This window comes from Cucumis sativus, chromosome 3 (genome assembly GCF_000004075.3).
Source record: "Cucumis sativus cultivar 9930 chromosome 3, Cucumber_9930_V3, whole genome shotgun sequence".
NCBI classification, from domain to species: Eukaryota; Viridiplantae; Streptophyta; class Magnoliopsida; order Cucurbitales; family Cucurbitaceae; genus Cucumis; species Cucumis sativus.
Genome location: NC_026657.2, coordinates 36,244,850 through 36,263,044, shown reverse-complemented (window position 1 = coordinate 36,263,044; position 18,195 = coordinate 36,244,850). Strand labels below are relative to the sequence as shown.

The following is an 18,195-nucleotide window of genomic DNA, read 5'->3' as shown; positions in this document are numbered from 1 at the left end:
ATAAATTTTACATGAGTTCACCGTTTGACATATGTGTAGTGGATTATTGTTTGATGTTCTGCACTAATTTTGTATTAATACAAGTGTATATTTGATAATAAGTTATAAATATTGTAATATTTCTATCATTATTGGCTTATTTTTGTACATTGTGTATGCATATTGTATTAAGCCTAATGTTCTCGTGACATTTTACATTTCAAGCCTAAAAGAATAATGTCTCCAGTTTTATATGTTGGTTTATTTAATTTTATTTTGTGAGAACTTGTTTGGTAAAATTATTTACTTTGTTTCACAAATGTTTGGTGATTAATATCACATAAATCTCATGAACAATTTTAAATTGTTGTACGAAAAATTGTTGGTGGAAATTATGGAAGTTTATATGAAAAATTTAAAGACAATAATTTCAATATTGATGGCACTATTGGAAATCCATGCTATTGCAATGTTGAAGAAGAAGCCAACAAATCAAAGTTGCTTGCACTTGAGGCATAAAAATATGTGCAAAATATGTATGAAACAATCACACTCAGAGCGGTGAAATTTGTATAATTATTATAGTGGTGAAATTTATTAAAATAAAATAAAAAATTATGGAAATGTATTGTAATTAAATGTAGGAGTGAGAAGTTGAACCGACGACCTCTTGCGCGCAAGTACATATATGCCAATTGAGTTAAGTTCATGCTGTCTTTCTTATCTATTTGTTATTGCATCTATTGAAATGAATCTTTAAAAAAAAATCACATTATACTCCAGAGATTTTGTTTGCTTATAGTCTTTGAAAACTTTAGTTTATGTCGTTTTATACTTACAATAACAATGGGTGAGAAGTTGAAGCAATTGGCAGACTTTTTTTTAAATTAAGGCACGAAAAATATATATTTACAATATGCTTACAAAATTTTGTATATTTAGTAGAAAACATAATTAATATACAAATTTATAACGACACCATGTCCCCTCTGAGAGAAAGAAATCAAATTACCTTATATATATATATGTTTTATATATAGGTAGATATTTTCACTAAATTTTTCTTTATGTGAAGCATATATGTAGGGTATTTTTATTAAAAATGTAAAGTTCTATAACTCATAAAAAGAAAAACATTCTCTTATAGAACACTTCTTTTCATAGTTGTTTTCAATTTTTCATTCATTGATATTCAAATTTAATTACTTCATTACATTTTATATCATGCACAATTTTAATCATGTAAAAAGGACACCTGTATTTGAAACTATTTTCTAGAATCTAAGTGTTTACTTCAAATACAAATTCAGTGTAAATAGTTTGTTGATGGAAATGACACAATCTTTAGCTCTCTCCTCTGACTCATTCCAATAATAATTTTACTTATTGAAAAGAATTTGGTCATTTATATATAGGTCATCTCTAAACTAAATCAATGGAAAGATTGACATTTATCTATTTTTCACTTACACTACAATACAAATGAAGAAAGATTTGTATGTGCTTCAAGTTGAATGATGGATGCCACAAACCATCATATCTGCAAAATTATGAATTTGTGAAAATGATGAATAAAAATAAAAGTTCATCATTGAAATGTTTATGGATAGTCAATTAGACTCACATATATGTATGTTATAAACTTTGACGATCGATCTAGTACCATTCATTATCATGATTTAAATCATTTTATTCTCTTTTGCAAATAATGCCTCTTCGTCTTCAGTTGAATAGTTTTGATATGATGCTTTCATTTCCATTGTTGGGCTATAAAAAAACAAAGTCTCTTGTTAGGAAGATTGTTACAAAACTTTTGATCAATAATATAACATACAATTATAATAATTTCATATACATACAAGATTAAAAACTTTGAAAGACAATTATAATAAAAGAAAAATGAAGAAACTATTTATCAACCGTGTATAAAATAATAATATATATTTTTTAATTTATACGTACCATATTTCATGAAGCCTCGTCATGATATCTTTCGACCACATTACTTTGTTAACTAGTTATTTGAAGTTCTTACGATCAAGTTATCAAAAAGGAAGGTGTACATTGTTGGTATATGTATTAACTTTTAATTATTTTAAGTATTTCTTAACATTACTTTCATGTTCTCAGGATCTCTCTCATTCATATGTGATACCGGTTCATTCATGTCACCCTCCTAATCTCAAGCGTTACACCATTGACCATCAATTCCTCCATATTATTGTCATATTTGAAGAGGTTCTTTTATGTAAATGTCTATCATCAGTAACGCTATTGAAGGTATGAAATCCCCAACTATTTTGTGATAAAGATAGAAAGTCGATAGTTCTTCATCAGTGGGATAAAAGGTGTAGCCTATGAAAAGTATATTTGTATTCGGGGTGATTATGGATTATTAAAGATAGTTCTTCATTATTGATTATTGAGTTGTTAATTAACTATAAAATCGCCTAAAAAAGAAAAAAAAAAGCACTTTAAAACTCAACTTAAAGTAAAATGGGATTTGATTTTAAAGGGTCTTGTGTGGATTGTATAAACTTTGCCCAATTTCTAAACCTAAACTTGTGTGATTGCAATATATATATATGGAAGAGGTACCAAAAATTTGCATGCAACAACAACACAAGAAATTTTTCAAAAAATGAGTCATGATTTAGCAAAAACTGAGTTGTATCGACGAAGATATGAGCAAAACAAAAATTGCAAAACGATAATTGAGTGATCCATATGCTGTTAATGCAAGCAATCATTCATTTAACATTAACGATCACATATGTTGATGATCAAGGTATGCCGACGATGCAATCACATAATATTTTTATGCGTAAATAATATTTTTATTTATATTATATTTATGTGGAAACGAACACTTATTTTCATGTGATTTTTCACCTTCTTTCTAAGCATATGTAAGCAAAATGTTAAAACATTTGTAGTTATAAAATTATTGAAATTTGGTTTGGTTGTTGTTGGGAAGGGAAGATAGAAAATATATGGAAAAAGAGGTTTAAATATTGAGATTAAAGGTGTGATATTTCATATGCAAAATTGTGGCCAACAAATAAATTTAGAGAAAGAGGTGAATGTGAATCATATTGTTATTTTTGTGTTTTGGGTGATTTTGTCTGATTTTGAAGACGAAGTTGGTGAGTTTGTGGAAGATGTGGGGCTTATCCTTCTCTATCCTTTCTCATCCCTCCCCTAATTTCACAGCTTCCCTTCTTGTTCCGGCAGCAACCCTTCGCTCCCGCACTTCCTTACCCCTTAACTTTCATCCTAAACCTTACACTTCCGACACACCATTTTCTCCGGAGGTAACAACAATACTTCTCACTCCTTTCTCCCTTTCTAATTGCATTTTGCTTTCTTCCAAAGTTCCTGTTTCCCTAATGGCTTGGAACCCCAATCTCTCTAATGCCTAATCTATCGGCTTCCAAAGTTGTGAATGTTGTTATTAGTATTTCTATTACTATTGAACTGAATAGGTGACATTTTTAAAAATATTTTATCAGCATTCATAAAAGATATCAATAGATATCCAATTTATGGATATATCTCCATGTCGAAAATTACGGGTGACACTGATAAGATCCTGTTTTCTTCTTGCAATTCTTGTAATGTCACATTTATTATGGAAGGGATCCAATGTTGAAAACTATTGAATTAAGCTAGAATTCAGTTCTTGTAGGTAGCATGTAGATCTTTCTATACATTAAATATCGTCTCTGGCTGCTTAGTATCAAGTGTTGATCAGCAGGTTGTTAGGGCGGTAGACTCCTTGCAGTATGAATTCAGGGCAGTGGATGATTTGGTGGCACGTAATTCTGCTAAAGTTCTCAAAGCCTTTCAGAATGTTCGATTAGGATCTCATGTCAGTAAATCAATTCTATGCGCATTTAGATAAATTATTGCAAAGCAATATTTCACAATGTAAAACGAATTTATAATCTATTTGATGTGGTTGTACATCATTTTTTATATAACTGATTTGAAAAATCTTGTGAAAGTACACATATTATCAGTCTCCTTGGCTTATTTGTTTCTTGTGAAGCGATGAGTATTTCACTTCACTTCATTGATGAGTGGCGTTTCTTAAAATTTCACAACCAGCATTTTGGAGGATCCACTGGTTATGGTCATGACGAAGCTGGAGGACGCGAGGCACTTGACAATGCTTTTGCTGAGATAGTTGGAGCAGAATCTGCAATGGTCCGATCACAGGTTTCCAGCAGTTGTTAACTTTATATTTATGTTTAGAAGTAGTTGCTAAGTTTGGTATTTATGATTGTGCTCTCGTCAGTTTTTCTCAGGTACTCATGCTATTACGTGTGCTTTATTTGCGCTTTTGAGGCCAGGGGATGAGGTGAGTATAACTTAGTAATAAATCTATTCATTTTTCATCTTGTGATTTATCTCTAAAGGTTGAATATGGTTTAAACTAATTTAACCATCAGCTTTTGGCAGTAGCTGGTGCTCCATATGACACACTTGAGGAGGTCATTGGGAAAAGAGATTCTCAGGGTCTGGGTTCCTTGAAAGATTTTGGAGTGGAGTATCGAGAAGTTCCAGTAAGCTACTAGAATCCATACATATAAAGAGATATGTTGCATGGTTTCAAACTTTATCATATTGAATTTTTGGCTATTTTGTTCAGCTTGCTGAGGACGGTGGACTTGACTGGGAAGAACTTGCAAGAGCTTTGAAACCTCAAACAAAATGTGCGCTCATACAAAGGTCATGTGGTTATTCTTGGCGACGAAGTTTAAGTGTTGATGAAATAGGAAAAGCAATTAGACTGATCAAGGTATGTCTTTTGATTGCATATCATAACTTTTGGAGTTAGATTGAGTGGACAGTCATTTTTGTAGCCAATTCTCGTTGTAATTTTAAGTGTTCGTCATTCACAGATAAAGTGTCCTCCCTTCCCTAAACATTTTCTGAATTTACTTCAGATCCCAAGTAACCGGGTTGAATATTAGATATTTCAGAATGACATCTTGCCTACTATTGAGATCGTAAATATTGCTTCTGCTGTCTTTATCTTTTCCTCAATAATCTCTGAAACTTACTCTAGTCTCTCTAATTTTCACTTACCCTCCAATTTCTCTACTTTCTCATCTCTCTGGTTTTTTTTAATAAACAAATTTATATATTATTATTTTTCTTTTTATATTAAAAGTGATTTATCCAGTAAATAAAATACATTTGCTAATATTTTCAGATGCAAAACCCTGATTGCTTGGTGATGGTGGATAACTGTTATGGAGAATTTGTGGAAACCACTGAACCTCCAACTGTGGTAAGTGATCTCAAGCTCCTTTCTCCTGTTGATGAATAGCATTTCTATCTGTAATGGTTGGAAGGGTGCGGATTTAATTGCAGGAAGTTTGATTAAAAATCCTGGTGGAACGCTTGCACCTTGTGGTGGATACATTGCAGGTCGAGCCAAATGGGTGAAAGCGGCTGCAGCTCGTTTATCAGCACCCGGCTTGGGGGTGGATTCGGGCTCTACCCCTGGTGATATCATGAGGACTTTTTTTCAAGGATTATTCCTTTCACCTCAAATGGTTGGTGAGGCAGTCAAGGTATTTTGATTCTTCTTCCTAGTTCTCTCAGGTTGAATTTTTTTGGAGTGAAATTGAAGGTTACTATCCATCGTTTCTTGATATCAGGGAATGATCCTAATAGCTGAAGTCATGCAATCAAAAGGCTACAAAGTGCAGCCACTTCCACGTGCCCCCCGCCATGACACTGTACAGGTTTCCTTCGCTTCACTTTCTCCATAAATGCTTCATGAGGCAAAGAATTGGTATTGCATATATGTATTTGATACACAATATGGGGTTTTTTCCCTCAAAAAATGCACGTGTGTCCCTTTCCAGTACATGAAGGAGATAGACCTCTTCCTTAAAAAAAGAAAAGCAGCTCATTTAATCTTTCCCAACCTAAAACTAAGCAACTTAATTAAAAAGCCCACTGCTCGGCTTAAAACTAAAAGAAAAAGAAACTAAAAAGCAAACCTTAGAATAATGATAATCTAACCTTCATCTTCAGGGTTAGTCTGCACAAAATCGCACCAAAGTATAACCCACTTGAATATCTTCAACTGAATTATTGAAGAAGTTTTTCATTTATCTCTATATTTCTCCCTCTAATCTTCTTCTCTAATTGATCTCAACTCCAGTGTGCTACCAACCTTTCCTTTTTCTATTGTATTTCAATATTTCTGATTTTTGGTGTTGCTTTTTGTATTGTATTTCAGTGATTGTATGTATACAATATAACTGTATCCTTTCGTATTTGTGTCAGTGCTTCATAAAATATAGTGTATGATTACATTTTATGAATTCTTATATCTCATTCAGGCTGTACAACTAGGAAGTCGTGAAGTTTTGCTTGCATTCTGCGAGGCTGTACAGAGAAGCTCTCCTGTTGCTTCCTTCACCAAACCAGTTCCAGGAACAACTCCTGGATATGCATCAGAGGTATAGCCATAACTTCTCTACATTTATTAAATCTTAATATTTTCACGAAACTTCTTTCTTTTTCCTTCCTAATAGTAGCATGTAAGTAAAAGTTTTTCACATCAAACTAGTAGAAGATGATGACTACTGAGTAAAACTAAAATCAAATTTTGATTGAAACTTCCTCAGTTCTAACGATTGTTACTTGTGATTAAAAAAAAGACTGTAAAAACTTCAATGACATTGTTATTTTTAATTATTATTTTTTATTTTTGAACCATACCATACATAACAACAGGTGATCTTTGCTGATGGAACTTTCATCGATGGAAGCACAAGTGAGCTTTCTTGTGATGGACCTCTGAGAGAACCATTTGCAGTTTTTTGCCAGGTTTGTGCCATTTTTGGGTAATTTAAAATCAGGTTTGTGACATTGTTATTTTTAATTCAACTTTAGTCATAAGGTTAGTTCGTCCATGAATTTTCAAGTTTGCATTTGGTTGAACCTTAAACTTTAGAATTTTTTTAATAGGTTAAGACATTTTTTAAAATTTAGGGTGCATAGGACATAAAATTGAAAGTTGAATTTGTTACACAGGAAACTAAAAGTCCAAGAACTATTAGAAATTTTTTAAAGTTTAGGATCATATTAAAACACAATCATAGAAGTTTTGGCGACTAAGCCGATAAGTTAACCGAATAAGTTTAGAATTTATATGAACTTTCAAGTTTGTTTCATTTTGGTATTTGAATTTTTTGAATATCAGTTTTAGTTTAAACCTTCTAGTTTATTTTATTTTGGTACTTAAATTTTCAAAATGTCTATTTTTGACTCCAAACTTATATATATATAAAACTATTTTAGTCCCTGTCATATTATTTTTGCCCCTAGTATCCAATTGCTCAATGTTAATATTGAACCAATTTGGTTTGAAACCATGCTCATATTTACTTGTCCAGTATACATACTCCGCTATGTCATTGATTTTTTTAGAAGAAACAAAAAAGAAAAGAAATAGAGGTAAAATCTAAGATGTTTTTATTTTGTTTTTTGTTTTTTGTTTTTTGAAAATGTGGGGAATAAAGACGGACATTTTAAAGATCGGTAAATTAGGATGGTGCAAATCTAAAAGTTCAACGACTAAAATGAACAATTTAATAGTTTAGAAACCAAAAATTAAAAAAAAAACTACATTTTTAGTCTTGAAGTTTAGATGAATATATGCTTTTGGTGTATGAATTTTAAAAGTAGACATTTTTGTTACCCAAGTTTGACTAATTTAATAGACTAATTTGGTTCTTGAGTGTTTAAAATGTATCTTTTGTCATTCAGTTTTAAAAAATAGTTCATGTGGTGAAGTATTTTATGTTTGATTTTTTAAAAATAATTATATGATATTTAAAATTAGAAAAATATAGTTTTAGAAATGATATGAATTTTAGAAGTTATTCTATATATTATTTAAAATAAGATGATAAAGTAATTTATTTTTTAAAACTCATATTTTGGAAACTAAAGGGACCAAATGAGATTTTTTTTTTTTTTAACGTGGAAACTAAAGAGATCTATTTCTAAAATAGGGGACTAAAAGTTTATTTTTCTTAAATAAATAAATAAATCTATCTAGTTCATTTGGTGAGCCATCATTTGATTAACAGTAGTTGGAAGACTACATAAAATTAGAATTGAAAATTGAGAGAGAATAAGAAACATTTAATTTTGTGAAGTAACCCAATATTAGTTTGTTTGATAGAAAAGTTGAATATGAATTCAATGAATGAATCCATAATGAATGATGCATTGAAGTGGCTGACATAAAGTTGAAATTTTGTGGTGCAGGGTGGATCGCATTGGACCCAATGGGGCTTAGTACTTGGAGAGGTTTTGAAATCTCTATAATATATATAAATATAGTTGGTGCTGCATTTAAGTCATTCACATTTTTTCTTTATTTTCTCATTACTTTTTCTCCCACTCCTATTCAATCCCAACTTAAGTTATTGACTATCTAATTAATTTTTTGTGTGTAAAATATTGTTGGCTAGGCTTCTATGAAATCTTTTCTCTTTTTAATTCTAAATATTGAAAGAAAAACACTATTAACATCATTTGCTATTAAATTTTTAATAATGCAAACCATTGTATGAGTTTGGAATTTACTTTTAATATATTTATATATCATCCGTGCATTTAAGAATTAAACCAAAATAAAAATATAGAAATATAATTTTTTTTGCAAAGGTATTGTAATAAATGTTGGGATGAGGATTTAAACCCAGGACCTTGTTCACGTAAACATACAAGTGTCAGTTGAGCTAAATTCATATTGACAATCAAAATAAAATTTTACCATAACTATTTTTCAGATAGATAATACAATTACTAATTAGGATATTCTAAATTAATTTTAAAAAATATATGAGGATTGAAATTCAATTCTAAATAAGTTTTGTACACGATATAAATTTATTTAAGAATTAATTTTACAACTTTAATTTTACTTAAATTTATTTTTCTGAAATCACTGTCCAACTAGTATTTTCAAACATAGCCTACAATCATTTTTTAGGTGATTTTTAAAATCTTTTGGCAACTTTCACAATCCATTTTTTGGTGGTGTGGTTTTGTGAGTTGTGTACTAAAAGTTGAAATATTTGTATTGGTCCAAAATAAGGTGTAGTGAGGCTTAGTTGTTGGTTGTGGAGCTTTGAGTATGCAAGGTAGGTTCTATTCGATCAGTCATTGGTCATGATTATTGTATGCGAATTATTCACTATGTGCCTCTTCATCGCACGACTATAGAATTTTCATTCATTTGTCCAAGTATAAGCGAAACAGTAAGTTTACCTTGGGTGACTTAGGGTCGAACATAGAAACTTGATATAAGATTTTTGTTCTAAAATCTACTTATCAATTAGGCGGTATGAAAGAATCAAATAAATAGTAGAAAGAATATAAGAAATCTATGTATTTATGTACACCTAGAGAATTTAGTGAAAAGGGAATGCGGATGGTGAGATGAAAATGTAAACTAGCTTGTATGTGAGAAAGAGTGAAAGAATGTCTATGCATTATAACACGATTAAAGTTAAGGTGATAGCCTCAATGCGATATAGCTTACTCAACCATCTTATGATTAAGGCTTGCTCCTCTCAGAGTTATTAAACGCCACACATGGTCACCTTTTAGGATCCACATGACTAAGAGTGTTTATGTAAGATATATCTAGAAGAGTTCACTTATGAGACGTATAACACTTCGCGATTAAAGGCAGCAACCTCTCGGTGCTTAGTGCTCACACTTGTTCACCTTTCGGGATACAAATGATGGAAGTTGTTTTGCAAGGGAAGGAGAAACTCTTCTTTGTGCGTGTTAGTCTTGTCCTTGCTACTTATCCTTTCGGGTAGTTGGTGACTTACACCGGCCAAACGATGAAAATAACTCAAATAACGGGATAAGACTAATAAGTGAAGCTTCCTATCAAAACTTATCAACAACCTAAACTATCAATAACACATTGACCGATGAAAAATAGAGATATGATGGATTGAAAATGTATAAACATGGACCTTCGACCATGGTACAATATGAACAATATGAATATTACATAGAGAATAAAAAAATGTAAGACAAAAGAATAGAAAAAAAATACAAGTTAGGGGGAGCGGGGAGATGAACTTCTTCTCCATTCAGACTCTAAGCGACTCTAAGCTGTCACTTACCGTCTCATCGGAGAAGAAGAATAATTTTTTTATAGTCGGCTGAAAGACTATTCCTTTCTGCCATTCTCTCTAAACTTTGGCCCATTCATGCCTCTCTCTCCTTTGTGAGGATGAAGTCTTTTTATAGACAACTTTTGGCGGAAAACTTCTACTCTTCCAAGATTGTCAGCGCCGATTGCAACCTCGTGAAGTCACATCAACTCAAACTATCATTCTTGTCTTCTAGTAAACCTTCCTCACATGATGACGTGGTCCCTCGCCTAGAGATGTTAATCGCCAAATGAGTTCTCATCGTGTAATTCTTACGCGAGATGTCCCCTTCAATTCACTAGTTTCCTCCTTTCTACTCATCATGTGTTTAAACATGTGAATTGTGTAAAACAGGCATAACGTTCATGTAAATGTATTTACAACATAAGTTACGCATTCTGATCATCTTCTTATGTGCTTTGATCTCATTATTCTAATAAAAAATATTATAATAACGGGTATTTGTACACGTTATCAATTGTCTTTGCTTTAATGTATCTATGTAGGGTACCTCAACGTCCAATAGCAAATGCAAGGATTAGAGTTGAATTCTCCTAATAACTATTTTTTGTATCATATTTACAAAATATATAACTTTTAATTTAACAGTGTAGGTTATATATTCCATTTGAATAATCATAAATTGGCAAAAAAAAAACAATATTTATTTAATACGACTAAGATTATTTCAAATGAGGAAGCTAGTTATTGAAGATATTTTTAAAATTTATCTTAGATAGAATAAACGTGTGTAGGAGTGAATAAGAAAAATTTATCACATTCTCTTTCTCTAAGTTATTTCTCTTTCTCCTTCTTTGTGATTTATTCAACTTTTATATTTTGAGCTTCACTTCCAAGATTTAATTTTTTCTATTTTTATTATCTTTCTTTCTTCACCTTCTCATTATTTTTTACCGTACATCTTCCAGAATATCAAGATTGTTTAAATATCATTTTGATATGATCTAAATGATCGCTTAGTAAACATGATCTTTTAGATTTGAAACATTTTTCTCATTTTTTAAAAAAATTACACGATCGTGTTATTTCCTACACTATCGCTTAGAAGAAGGGTTACACGCTCACGTGTGGCCGATTAATCGCATTTTTTATATTTTTTATTTTGGACAAGTGATTTTTTTTTCTGTTTTCAAAATTATTCTGATCTAAATATTTTGACAATTTATTATATATTTTTTTAGAAAAATCCATTTTATAAAATTTGGAAAGTGAGAGAACATTTTCATAAAATAGGGTAGAGTGAATTTTGGGTAACATGGTAATTAACAATTGGCGGGTGGAGGTCGGCCACATTGAAATTTAGTGAACGATACGTCGTCGGTTTGGATTTTCCAAAGAGAGAGTCGATGAACACGATGGATGCACACACGAGCTTCACGTTGACGATACGGAAAATCATCCACAAACGTACTTCTCTATTCTTTCAATTGTTTTATCTTTCCTTCCTAAACAATAACTTTTTCCTCTTCTTTCCCACAATTTCTAGGATTCAATCAAACCTTCTGATTCTCCAATACCCACCTAAACAGACAGCTCTCAATCTCGTAAGATTTCTTTTGCTTTTTCTTCTTCCATTCTGAGTGGATCGCTTATGTATTTCTTTTTACTTCGTTTCGCTTTTTCTACTTCAAACTTTCCAACTCTTGGATCTTACTCTTTTCTCTCTTCATCATTACGGATTCATACCTTTCATCTTCTAATTTGTTTCACTTATTTTGTCTCTGTATGTTTGTCTATATATATATATTTTTATTTATTTATCTCATCAAGTAATATGTATGTGGTAGGTTACATTTACAAGTCAAGACAGTAATTCAAAGCAATTGTGAGCCTATGAATTTGTTTTCATTTGAGTTTTTTGAGTGTTTAATAAACTCAATTAATTTTCTTCTGTCATTTACTAAAGAGTGATACTTCAAATTCAACTCTTTGCTCTAGAAATACACTGAGTTGATTCTGCTTTTGGATGCTGATTAAGCTACATTTCAGTCTGCAGATCCCATTTCTTGGTGACATCAGTGGTTAACATATCAGCAATCACAATGGATTATGGACACATGATTTTTCTTGGAGTTACTTCCTCTGTTGTTCTCACTGGAATTTTTTCTCTATGGCTCCTTACCCAACATCTCTCTAACTGGAAAAAACCAGCGGAACAAAAGGCCATTGTTATTATAATTCTTATGGCTCCTTTATATGCTGGTATCTCCTACATTGGTCTGTTGGAATTTATGGCAAGCAGTACTTTCTTTTTGTTCTTGGAATCAATCAAGGAATGTTATGAGGCTTTGGTAAGATTTTGATCCCGCAGAACTTTTGGAAATGAAAGATTGTTTTTTTTTTTTTTTTGTTGCTGTAACTTCCTAGTTTTTCCTTGTAGGTTATATCTAAGTTCTTGAGTTTGCTCTACAGCTACTTGAATATATCCATAAGCAAAAACATTGTGCCAGATGAGATCAAAGGTAGAGAAATCCACCATACTTTTCCGATGACCCTCTTCCAGGTAAGGTTTTTCCCTTCTTCTCTGTCCACGTACTAAAAAAGGTTATACCGGGTCATTATTTTGATTTTCATGTAAATTCAAAATATCATGACATGTTGTTGGTGCTAGAAACATATGACGCATCAAGGTCCTTATTTGCTACTATGCTTCTTGAAACATTTCATTCTTCTTTTATCTTCTCATTACAAATGAATTTTGACTCTGATCAGTTGTAAAAAACTAATACAACTCAATTGGCAATGATGATGAGATGGTCAAACGGACTGATTAAACCTTTTAACAATATAACTAGATATCATGTTGGACTATTTTGTCCTTGGGTATTCTGATGTTAAACGATTTCAACGCTAACATGAAATTTAGTTTTATCCATGATCAAAGTTAGCCCTGGAATTGTTCGTACTTATACATTCTCCGAGTATTTTGTTAGTTAACTTTGCGAACATTTGGAATATGATTAGTTTGATGTCATAAATATTTCTTAAGTTTACGCTTAGTAAAACTAAACCAATCACTTCATTTCTTTGGGTTTCATTGGATGATCAAAGAATGACTCTGAATGTTGACTTATCCAATGCAGCCTCACAGTGCTCGGTTGAATCATCACACATTGAAGCTTCTCAAGAACTGGACGTATCAATTTGTTGTGATTCGTCCTGTATGTTCCATCTTGATGATTTCTCTTCAACTAATTGATGTATATCCAGACTGGGTCAGTTGGACATTTACTATCATATTAAATGTCTCTGTGTCGCTTGCATTGTATTCCCTGGTGATCTTCTATCATGTATTTGATAAGGAGTTGAAACCACATAGCCCCCTCGCAAAGTTCTTGTGCATCAAAGGGATTGTCTTTTTCTGCTTTTGGCAGGTAATTTCTCATCCGATTTTCTCAGATTTTCATTTAAGCTTAAACATCCAAAATTTAGTTGTAGTTAAAATCTCACTCTCTTTCCAAAATTTAGAACCAGCCACTTGTGACTGGGCATAGAGAAATGTACTTATCGGTTACCGTTTTGGTGATTTACCTCATGGAATTTCTTTACTTTCTTTCTGTTCATTGTATAAATTGTATGCCTATGAATCTAGTTGATTTTTATATCGAAAATCATGACTCACATTCCATTGCATTTCATTTTCTCTCTGGAAACTGCATACCTTTTCTTTTAAATGGAACTGTTCATTTCATTTCATCCGTGTGCTCTGGAAACTCGCTTTTGCATCCAAATATCGTACTCTAGAATCTCTTTATAGGTTACTGGGGTCTGATTGATTATTTGGTTGTAGTAGCTTAACTGACTTCTTTTGGCATCCGTCCTTCAGTCATTAATTGGATGTGAAGTTCGATTTATTTAGTCAATGAAAGACAATGCTCTATCTTTACTCTTGTAATTTTGTAGCAACATTTTTACATCCTTTGCAAGTCTTAATAAACAATAGTTCAAGTATAATTCTCACCGATTAGAAAATGACCAATCGTCTTATTTGCTGATCTATGCATCGAGGTAATCTATTATTGAAACAAATATTTCAGGTTTCAAACTAAAACAACTTAAATCGTGGTTTTCTTTTTCAGGGAATTGTTCTTGAGATGCTTGCTGCAGTGGGCATAATCAAGGCAGAACATGCTTGGTTTGATGTTGAGCACATAAATGAAGCCTTACAAAATACTCTTGTTTGTGTGGAGATGGTTTTCTTTGCAATGATTCAGATGTCTGCATATAGTGCTAGCCCTTACAAATCTAAATCTGCAGCAAAATCTAAAGTGGAGAAGAAGGAACAGTGAAACCCCACTTTGGTTCGGTAATATGCATCAATTTAGACGAGTACTTGATAATAAATCAGCCATAATGGTAGATAGATTTCGAACTTCCATCATTTATGTGTGAAATATTGAGTTTTATATATGGAAACTCTATTTTGGCTATTACGGCGTTGTAGGCAATATTGTTGTGGTGTATACTTAGTCGAATCGAGCTTTCTGGTATACAAACTTCCTTCACTTTTGGCTTCCTATCCCTCTTGTTTGCTGTTACGTTTGCTTGTTTTGTGTTTCTGTCTCAATACTTGCAGCATAAATGGACCATCCTGTCTTATTAATAATGATGACGACGACAACTAATGACTACTACTAATAATAGTATGAATGTAAACATTCTGTTCAATGTTCTACATATGATTAACCTTGACCGGTCGATAGTATAAACTTAATGTTAGTTGTTAAAGATTTTGGTGGATAAAAAGTAAAACACATACATTCAATGGTTTGAGACTTCCTTAATAATACATGGCTTGCATGATTAAAATAATGCAAATGAAATGATCATCGATGGGAGATGAAAGTGAAAGGGATAATCACATTGATTGTTCATTTTGCAACTTAAACATTTAAGGATTAAGGATATTGTCCCTAGGAGGGCATCTGATAAGCATTTAAGGATATTGATACAGAAACATATACGATATGGTTATGATATACCGAGGATGACCAACAAAATCCTAACCACCTTTCATTCTGTAATTGTATTTGTATAGAGAAGTGAAACTGTACCAGCCATTCTCTAGCTACAACTTATCACAAGGAAAGCCCAGAAAACAGCAACTCCAGTTCCTCTTCCTGAGATAGAGTTCTCTGACAAAAGAAAACGAGCAAACAAACACAATCATATCAGATATCATATAGCAATGTTCATCATATTTTGCAATTCAAGCAACCACGAGAACAACAGCACACATTAAGATTGTGGTGTATATACTCTTAGGAATAAACTAAACTAAGATTGTTTTGGTGATGAATTCAGCACTGCATGAACTGAAAATGGACTGAGAGAAAATCGTTAAATTGAATTTGAAGCTTTATATGGAGTAAACGTATAGCAATAGCATAGCAATGGGATCATCATTAGCAATCCATTTCTTCATTGAAGAGAAACTTAAGATGAATAGGTGATACATAAACTTAGCATAATCTCCAGCAAGTTTGTCACAATCAACTGTACAGTCAAATTCTAAATCTCTGAAAACTTAGATAAAAGTATGAAAAGCTGTGCTTCACTCATCTTTTTCTTTTTTTAATGGATAACCCAGTTTGAGAACAAACGAAAAATACAATGGCATACAAAAATAAGCTAACAAAAAGGGTGGCAAACTATAAAAAGAACCACTTCTAGAAAAATAAAACCTAACGGATACTTAAAAGGGTTTTGTAACTGAAGCATATGGACACATTGAATCTTACAGAGGACAAAACTTCACCCGGAGATCTCCCGAACCTTGAAAAAGTTTTATTGTTCCTCTCACCCAAACCAACACCCCTCCCCACAAAAGATGTACTTATTTACAAATTGCAAAAAATAATACCACTGCACTACAAAGAATTCAAATCAGTACAAGCTTTAAAATGAATGTGAAATTTAGATACTCCTACACTTGAGGACATGTTAGTGTCATAGATGTGCTAGAAATTAGTTGTAGAAAATCAAAGTAGGTCCAATGTGTCAAACACTAGTTAAGTATACTAAATAGACACACGAGAAAATATAATAAACTTTGATTCACCGACTTCGAATTTCTTTCTGGTATAAAAGTAATATATATATTTTAACATTCTTGTGTATCTTTGTCATGTCTATGTCCTAAATATTTTTTTTTTAAAAAATAAGTCCTTGTCGTATTTGTGGAATCTAATCTTAATCTCAATATTTGAACAAAAAACCCCACATTACCCCACTTCTACTACACCAATTATTAACACAAACTGACCAAATGATTTCTTCTGTTTCATGATACAAACCTGAATTGATAAAAGCTGCAGAATTTTGTTTAAAATCCGCAAACGATGAGTAGCATAGGTACTGTTAGAAGGAAACTGTTGCACTCGTTTCATTTCTTCATGAACAGCTACAGTTGCCCCTTCATGTCCCATTTGTTTCCAATCTCTTTTAGTTGGGACATTGACTTTATCTTCCATTGTCCGTTAATGAACCAGATAATCTAGAAATGGCCTTTGTAATAAACCGACCCATCAAAACATACAAAGATAGTTTGATATTAATATACAGATGTACATATCACAATCAATAAAGAAACAGTAAATGCAGAAATAACAATTGCTGCACCTGGATCAAGATCATCCCCATCAAATAATGCCAGAAGAAAAAAAATTCCAAAATGGAAGTCAAATCATAACGCTGTTTAACTTTAATCTCAATAACTACAAAACCACACACTTAATCTCTGATGATGGAAACCTTAACAAGCACTGCAGCTCTAATCTAATTGAGAAGCTTAAACTCATCCTGAGCTCCTTATTATTGAAAACCTTATCAAGAGTGAAATCACTACACTGTTTAGCTTTAATTTCAATATCAAGAAAAGTAAACACTTAATAATCTGATAATGAAATGAAAATCTTAACAAGTACTACAGCTACCATTTAATTAAAAAACTTAAACTCATTCCTAGCTCCTTGAAGTTTCGCTCTAATATAGTCTTTTCGTTCTAAACCATCTTTAACGACGACGTTCTTGTACTTCATACCATGCAACGATTTGACTTTTGGGACTAAAAATGTTCGGGCAACAAATGAACAGACAGATAGATAATCATTCTCAATATTGAACTATAGGAGGCTTCTCAACTTCATTCACTTAAATTTCCTGCCTAAACTGTTCTCCGATCATATATTTAGTGAAAAACTGAACTCAAGAACAGCTCCCCCACATGAAAAGTAAACCAAATTAAAGAATATGATATAATAAAATCCTAAATACAGCCAATTCCATGTTCATTCACTGAAAAATCAGCCATCTCCTATTTCCTGAGAATTACGATACGATAAGGCTTCAAATGGATACATGCAATTCCACATCACAAGAGAGAGAGAAGGATTGGAAATAAAACTCAAGAAATATAAAATTCAAAATCAATATTTACCTAGTTTTTTCTGCGTCGAGAAAAAAAATAATTCAGGATCTCTTCTCGGGAACCAAACAGAAAACTGTGGATTGAGCCTATAAAGAAAGCTAAAGAAAAAGAAAATCTAAAGAACTCACCGGCGGCGGCAGGGCAAAATCTCCGGGATAGCTATTGCAAGAAACCACGTCGTTTTATGGTTCCAATATTTTACTTTCTCGTCTTCGGTTTTATTCGGTTAGTCGGTGATATTTATCGCATTTCTACATTTTTTAATGGGCACTGAATCTCATATATTTTCATGATTTATGTGATAAATTTGTTTACGTAAAATCACATATGGAGAGAAATAATAGATAACCAAAAAAAAAAAATTAATTTGTTAAAAAAAGCTATAATATTTATTATTTAATAATGATTTTTTATATAATTTTTTGAAGTATTCAACATTTTATCAATGCCTTCATTGATATTTGATCAAAATAACAGGTACGTCATTCATTTAAATGGACATGACCAACACCATTTGATTTATATACTAAATGATTTAAATAAATGGTA

The 18,195-nt window shown here is 31.9% G+C and overlaps 3 protein-coding genes across 8 annotated transcripts; 2 read left to right on the top strand and 1 right to left on the bottom strand.

Moving 5' to 3' along the window:
• Positions 1-3,030: 3,030 nt before the first annotated feature.
• Positions 3,031-8,552, top strand: LOC101215148 (uncharacterized protein YnbB). 3 transcript variants are annotated; one of them, XM_031881779.1, is made up of 12 exons: positions 3,031-3,293; positions 3,668-3,850; positions 4,090-4,200; positions 4,280-4,342; positions 4,434-4,547; positions 4,634-4,783; positions 5,201-5,278; positions 5,343-5,564; positions 5,652-5,738; positions 6,345-6,464; positions 6,742-6,834; positions 8,284-8,552. In XM_031881779.1, exons 1-12 carry the CDS (start codon positions 3,141-3,143, stop codon positions 8,341-8,343), a joined length of 1,434 nt encoding a protein of 477 aa, XP_031737639.1. In that variant the 5' UTR covers positions 3,031-3,140; the 3' UTR covers positions 8,344-8,552. The 3 variants fall into 3 exon arrangements, with proteins under 3 accessions (XP_031737639.1, XP_031737640.1, XP_004150102.1); XM_004150054.3 differs by having other exon boundaries at positions 3,035-3,293; positions 3,737-3,850; XM_031881780.1 differs by lacking the exon at positions 3,668-3,850 and having other exon boundaries at positions 3,032-3,293.
• A 2,901-nt stretch (positions 8,553-11,453) lies between these two features.
• On the top strand, positions 11,454-14,736 carry LOC101214515 (transmembrane protein 184C). 3 transcript variants are annotated; one of them, XM_031883038.1, is made up of 6 exons: positions 11,454-11,624; positions 11,704-11,761; positions 12,207-12,508; positions 12,598-12,720; positions 13,301-13,591; positions 14,297-14,736. In XM_031883038.1, exons 3-6 carry the CDS (start codon positions 12,260-12,262, stop codon positions 14,504-14,506), a joined length of 873 nt encoding a protein of 290 aa, XP_031738898.1. In that variant the 5' UTR covers positions 11,454-11,624; positions 11,704-11,761; positions 12,207-12,259; the 3' UTR covers positions 14,507-14,736. The 3 variants fall into 3 exon arrangements, with proteins under 3 accessions (XP_031738898.1, XP_011652383.1, XP_011652384.1); XM_011654081.2 differs by having other exon boundaries at positions 11,587-11,761; XM_011654082.2 differs by lacking the exons at positions 11,454-11,624; positions 11,704-11,761 and adding an exon at positions 12,026-12,042.
• A 257-nt stretch (positions 14,737-14,993) lies between these two features.
• LOC101214758 (hypothetical protein) lies at positions 14,994-17,919 on the bottom strand. 2 transcript variants are annotated; one of them, XM_004150052.3, is made up of 3 exons: positions 17,775-17,919; positions 16,514-16,724; positions 14,994-15,352 (listed from the first exon to the last, which is right to left on the bottom strand). In XM_004150052.3, exons 2-3 carry the CDS (start codon positions 16,688-16,690, stop codon positions 15,296-15,298), a joined length of 234 nt encoding a protein of 77 aa, XP_004150100.1. In that variant the 5' UTR covers positions 16,691-16,724; positions 17,775-17,919; the 3' UTR covers positions 14,994-15,295. The 2 variants fall into 2 exon arrangements, with proteins under 2 accessions (XP_004150100.1, XP_004150101.1); XM_004150053.3 differs by having other exon boundaries at positions 17,656-17,875.
• Between the last annotated feature and the right edge of the window lie 276 nt (positions 17,920-18,195).

What these genes read in the sequence shown, in the direction of transcription:
- LOC101214758 (XM_004150052.3), bottom strand. Translation starts at nt 16,690, where the DNA reads ATGGAAGATAAAGTCAATGTCCCAACTAAAAGAGATTGGAAACAAATG. An exon ending in TGCAGCTTTTATCAATTCAG is followed by an intron (nt 15,353 to 16,513) that starts GTTTGTATCATG and finishes TTCTTTTGTCAG; the next exon opens with AGAACTCTATCTCAGGAAGA.
- LOC101215148 (XM_031881779.1), top strand. Translation starts at nt 3,141, where the DNA reads ATGTGGGGCTTATCCTTCTCTATCCTTTCTCATCCCTCCCCTAATTTC. An exon ending in CTGCAATGGTCCGATCACAG is followed by an intron (nt 4,201 to 4,279) that starts GTTTCCAGCAGT and finishes TGCTCTCGTCAG; the next exon opens with TTTTTCTCAGGTACTCATGC. An exon ending in CTCCTGGATATGCATCAGAG is followed by an intron (nt 6,465 to 6,741) that starts GTATAGCCATAA and finishes ACATAACAACAG; the next exon opens with GTGATCTTTGCTGATGGAAC.
- LOC101214515 (XM_031883038.1), top strand. Translation starts at nt 12,260, where the DNA reads ATGGATTATGGACACATGATTTTTCTTGGAGTTACTTCCTCTGTTGTT. An exon ending in AGGAATGTTATGAGGCTTTG is followed by an intron (nt 12,509 to 12,597) that starts GTAAGATTTTGA and finishes TTTTCCTTGTAG; the next exon opens with GTTATATCTAAGTTCTTGAG. An exon ending in TTCCGATGACCCTCTTCCAG is followed by an intron (nt 12,721 to 13,300) that starts GTAAGGTTTTTC and finishes TATCCAATGCAG; the next exon opens with CCTCACAGTGCTCGGTTGAA.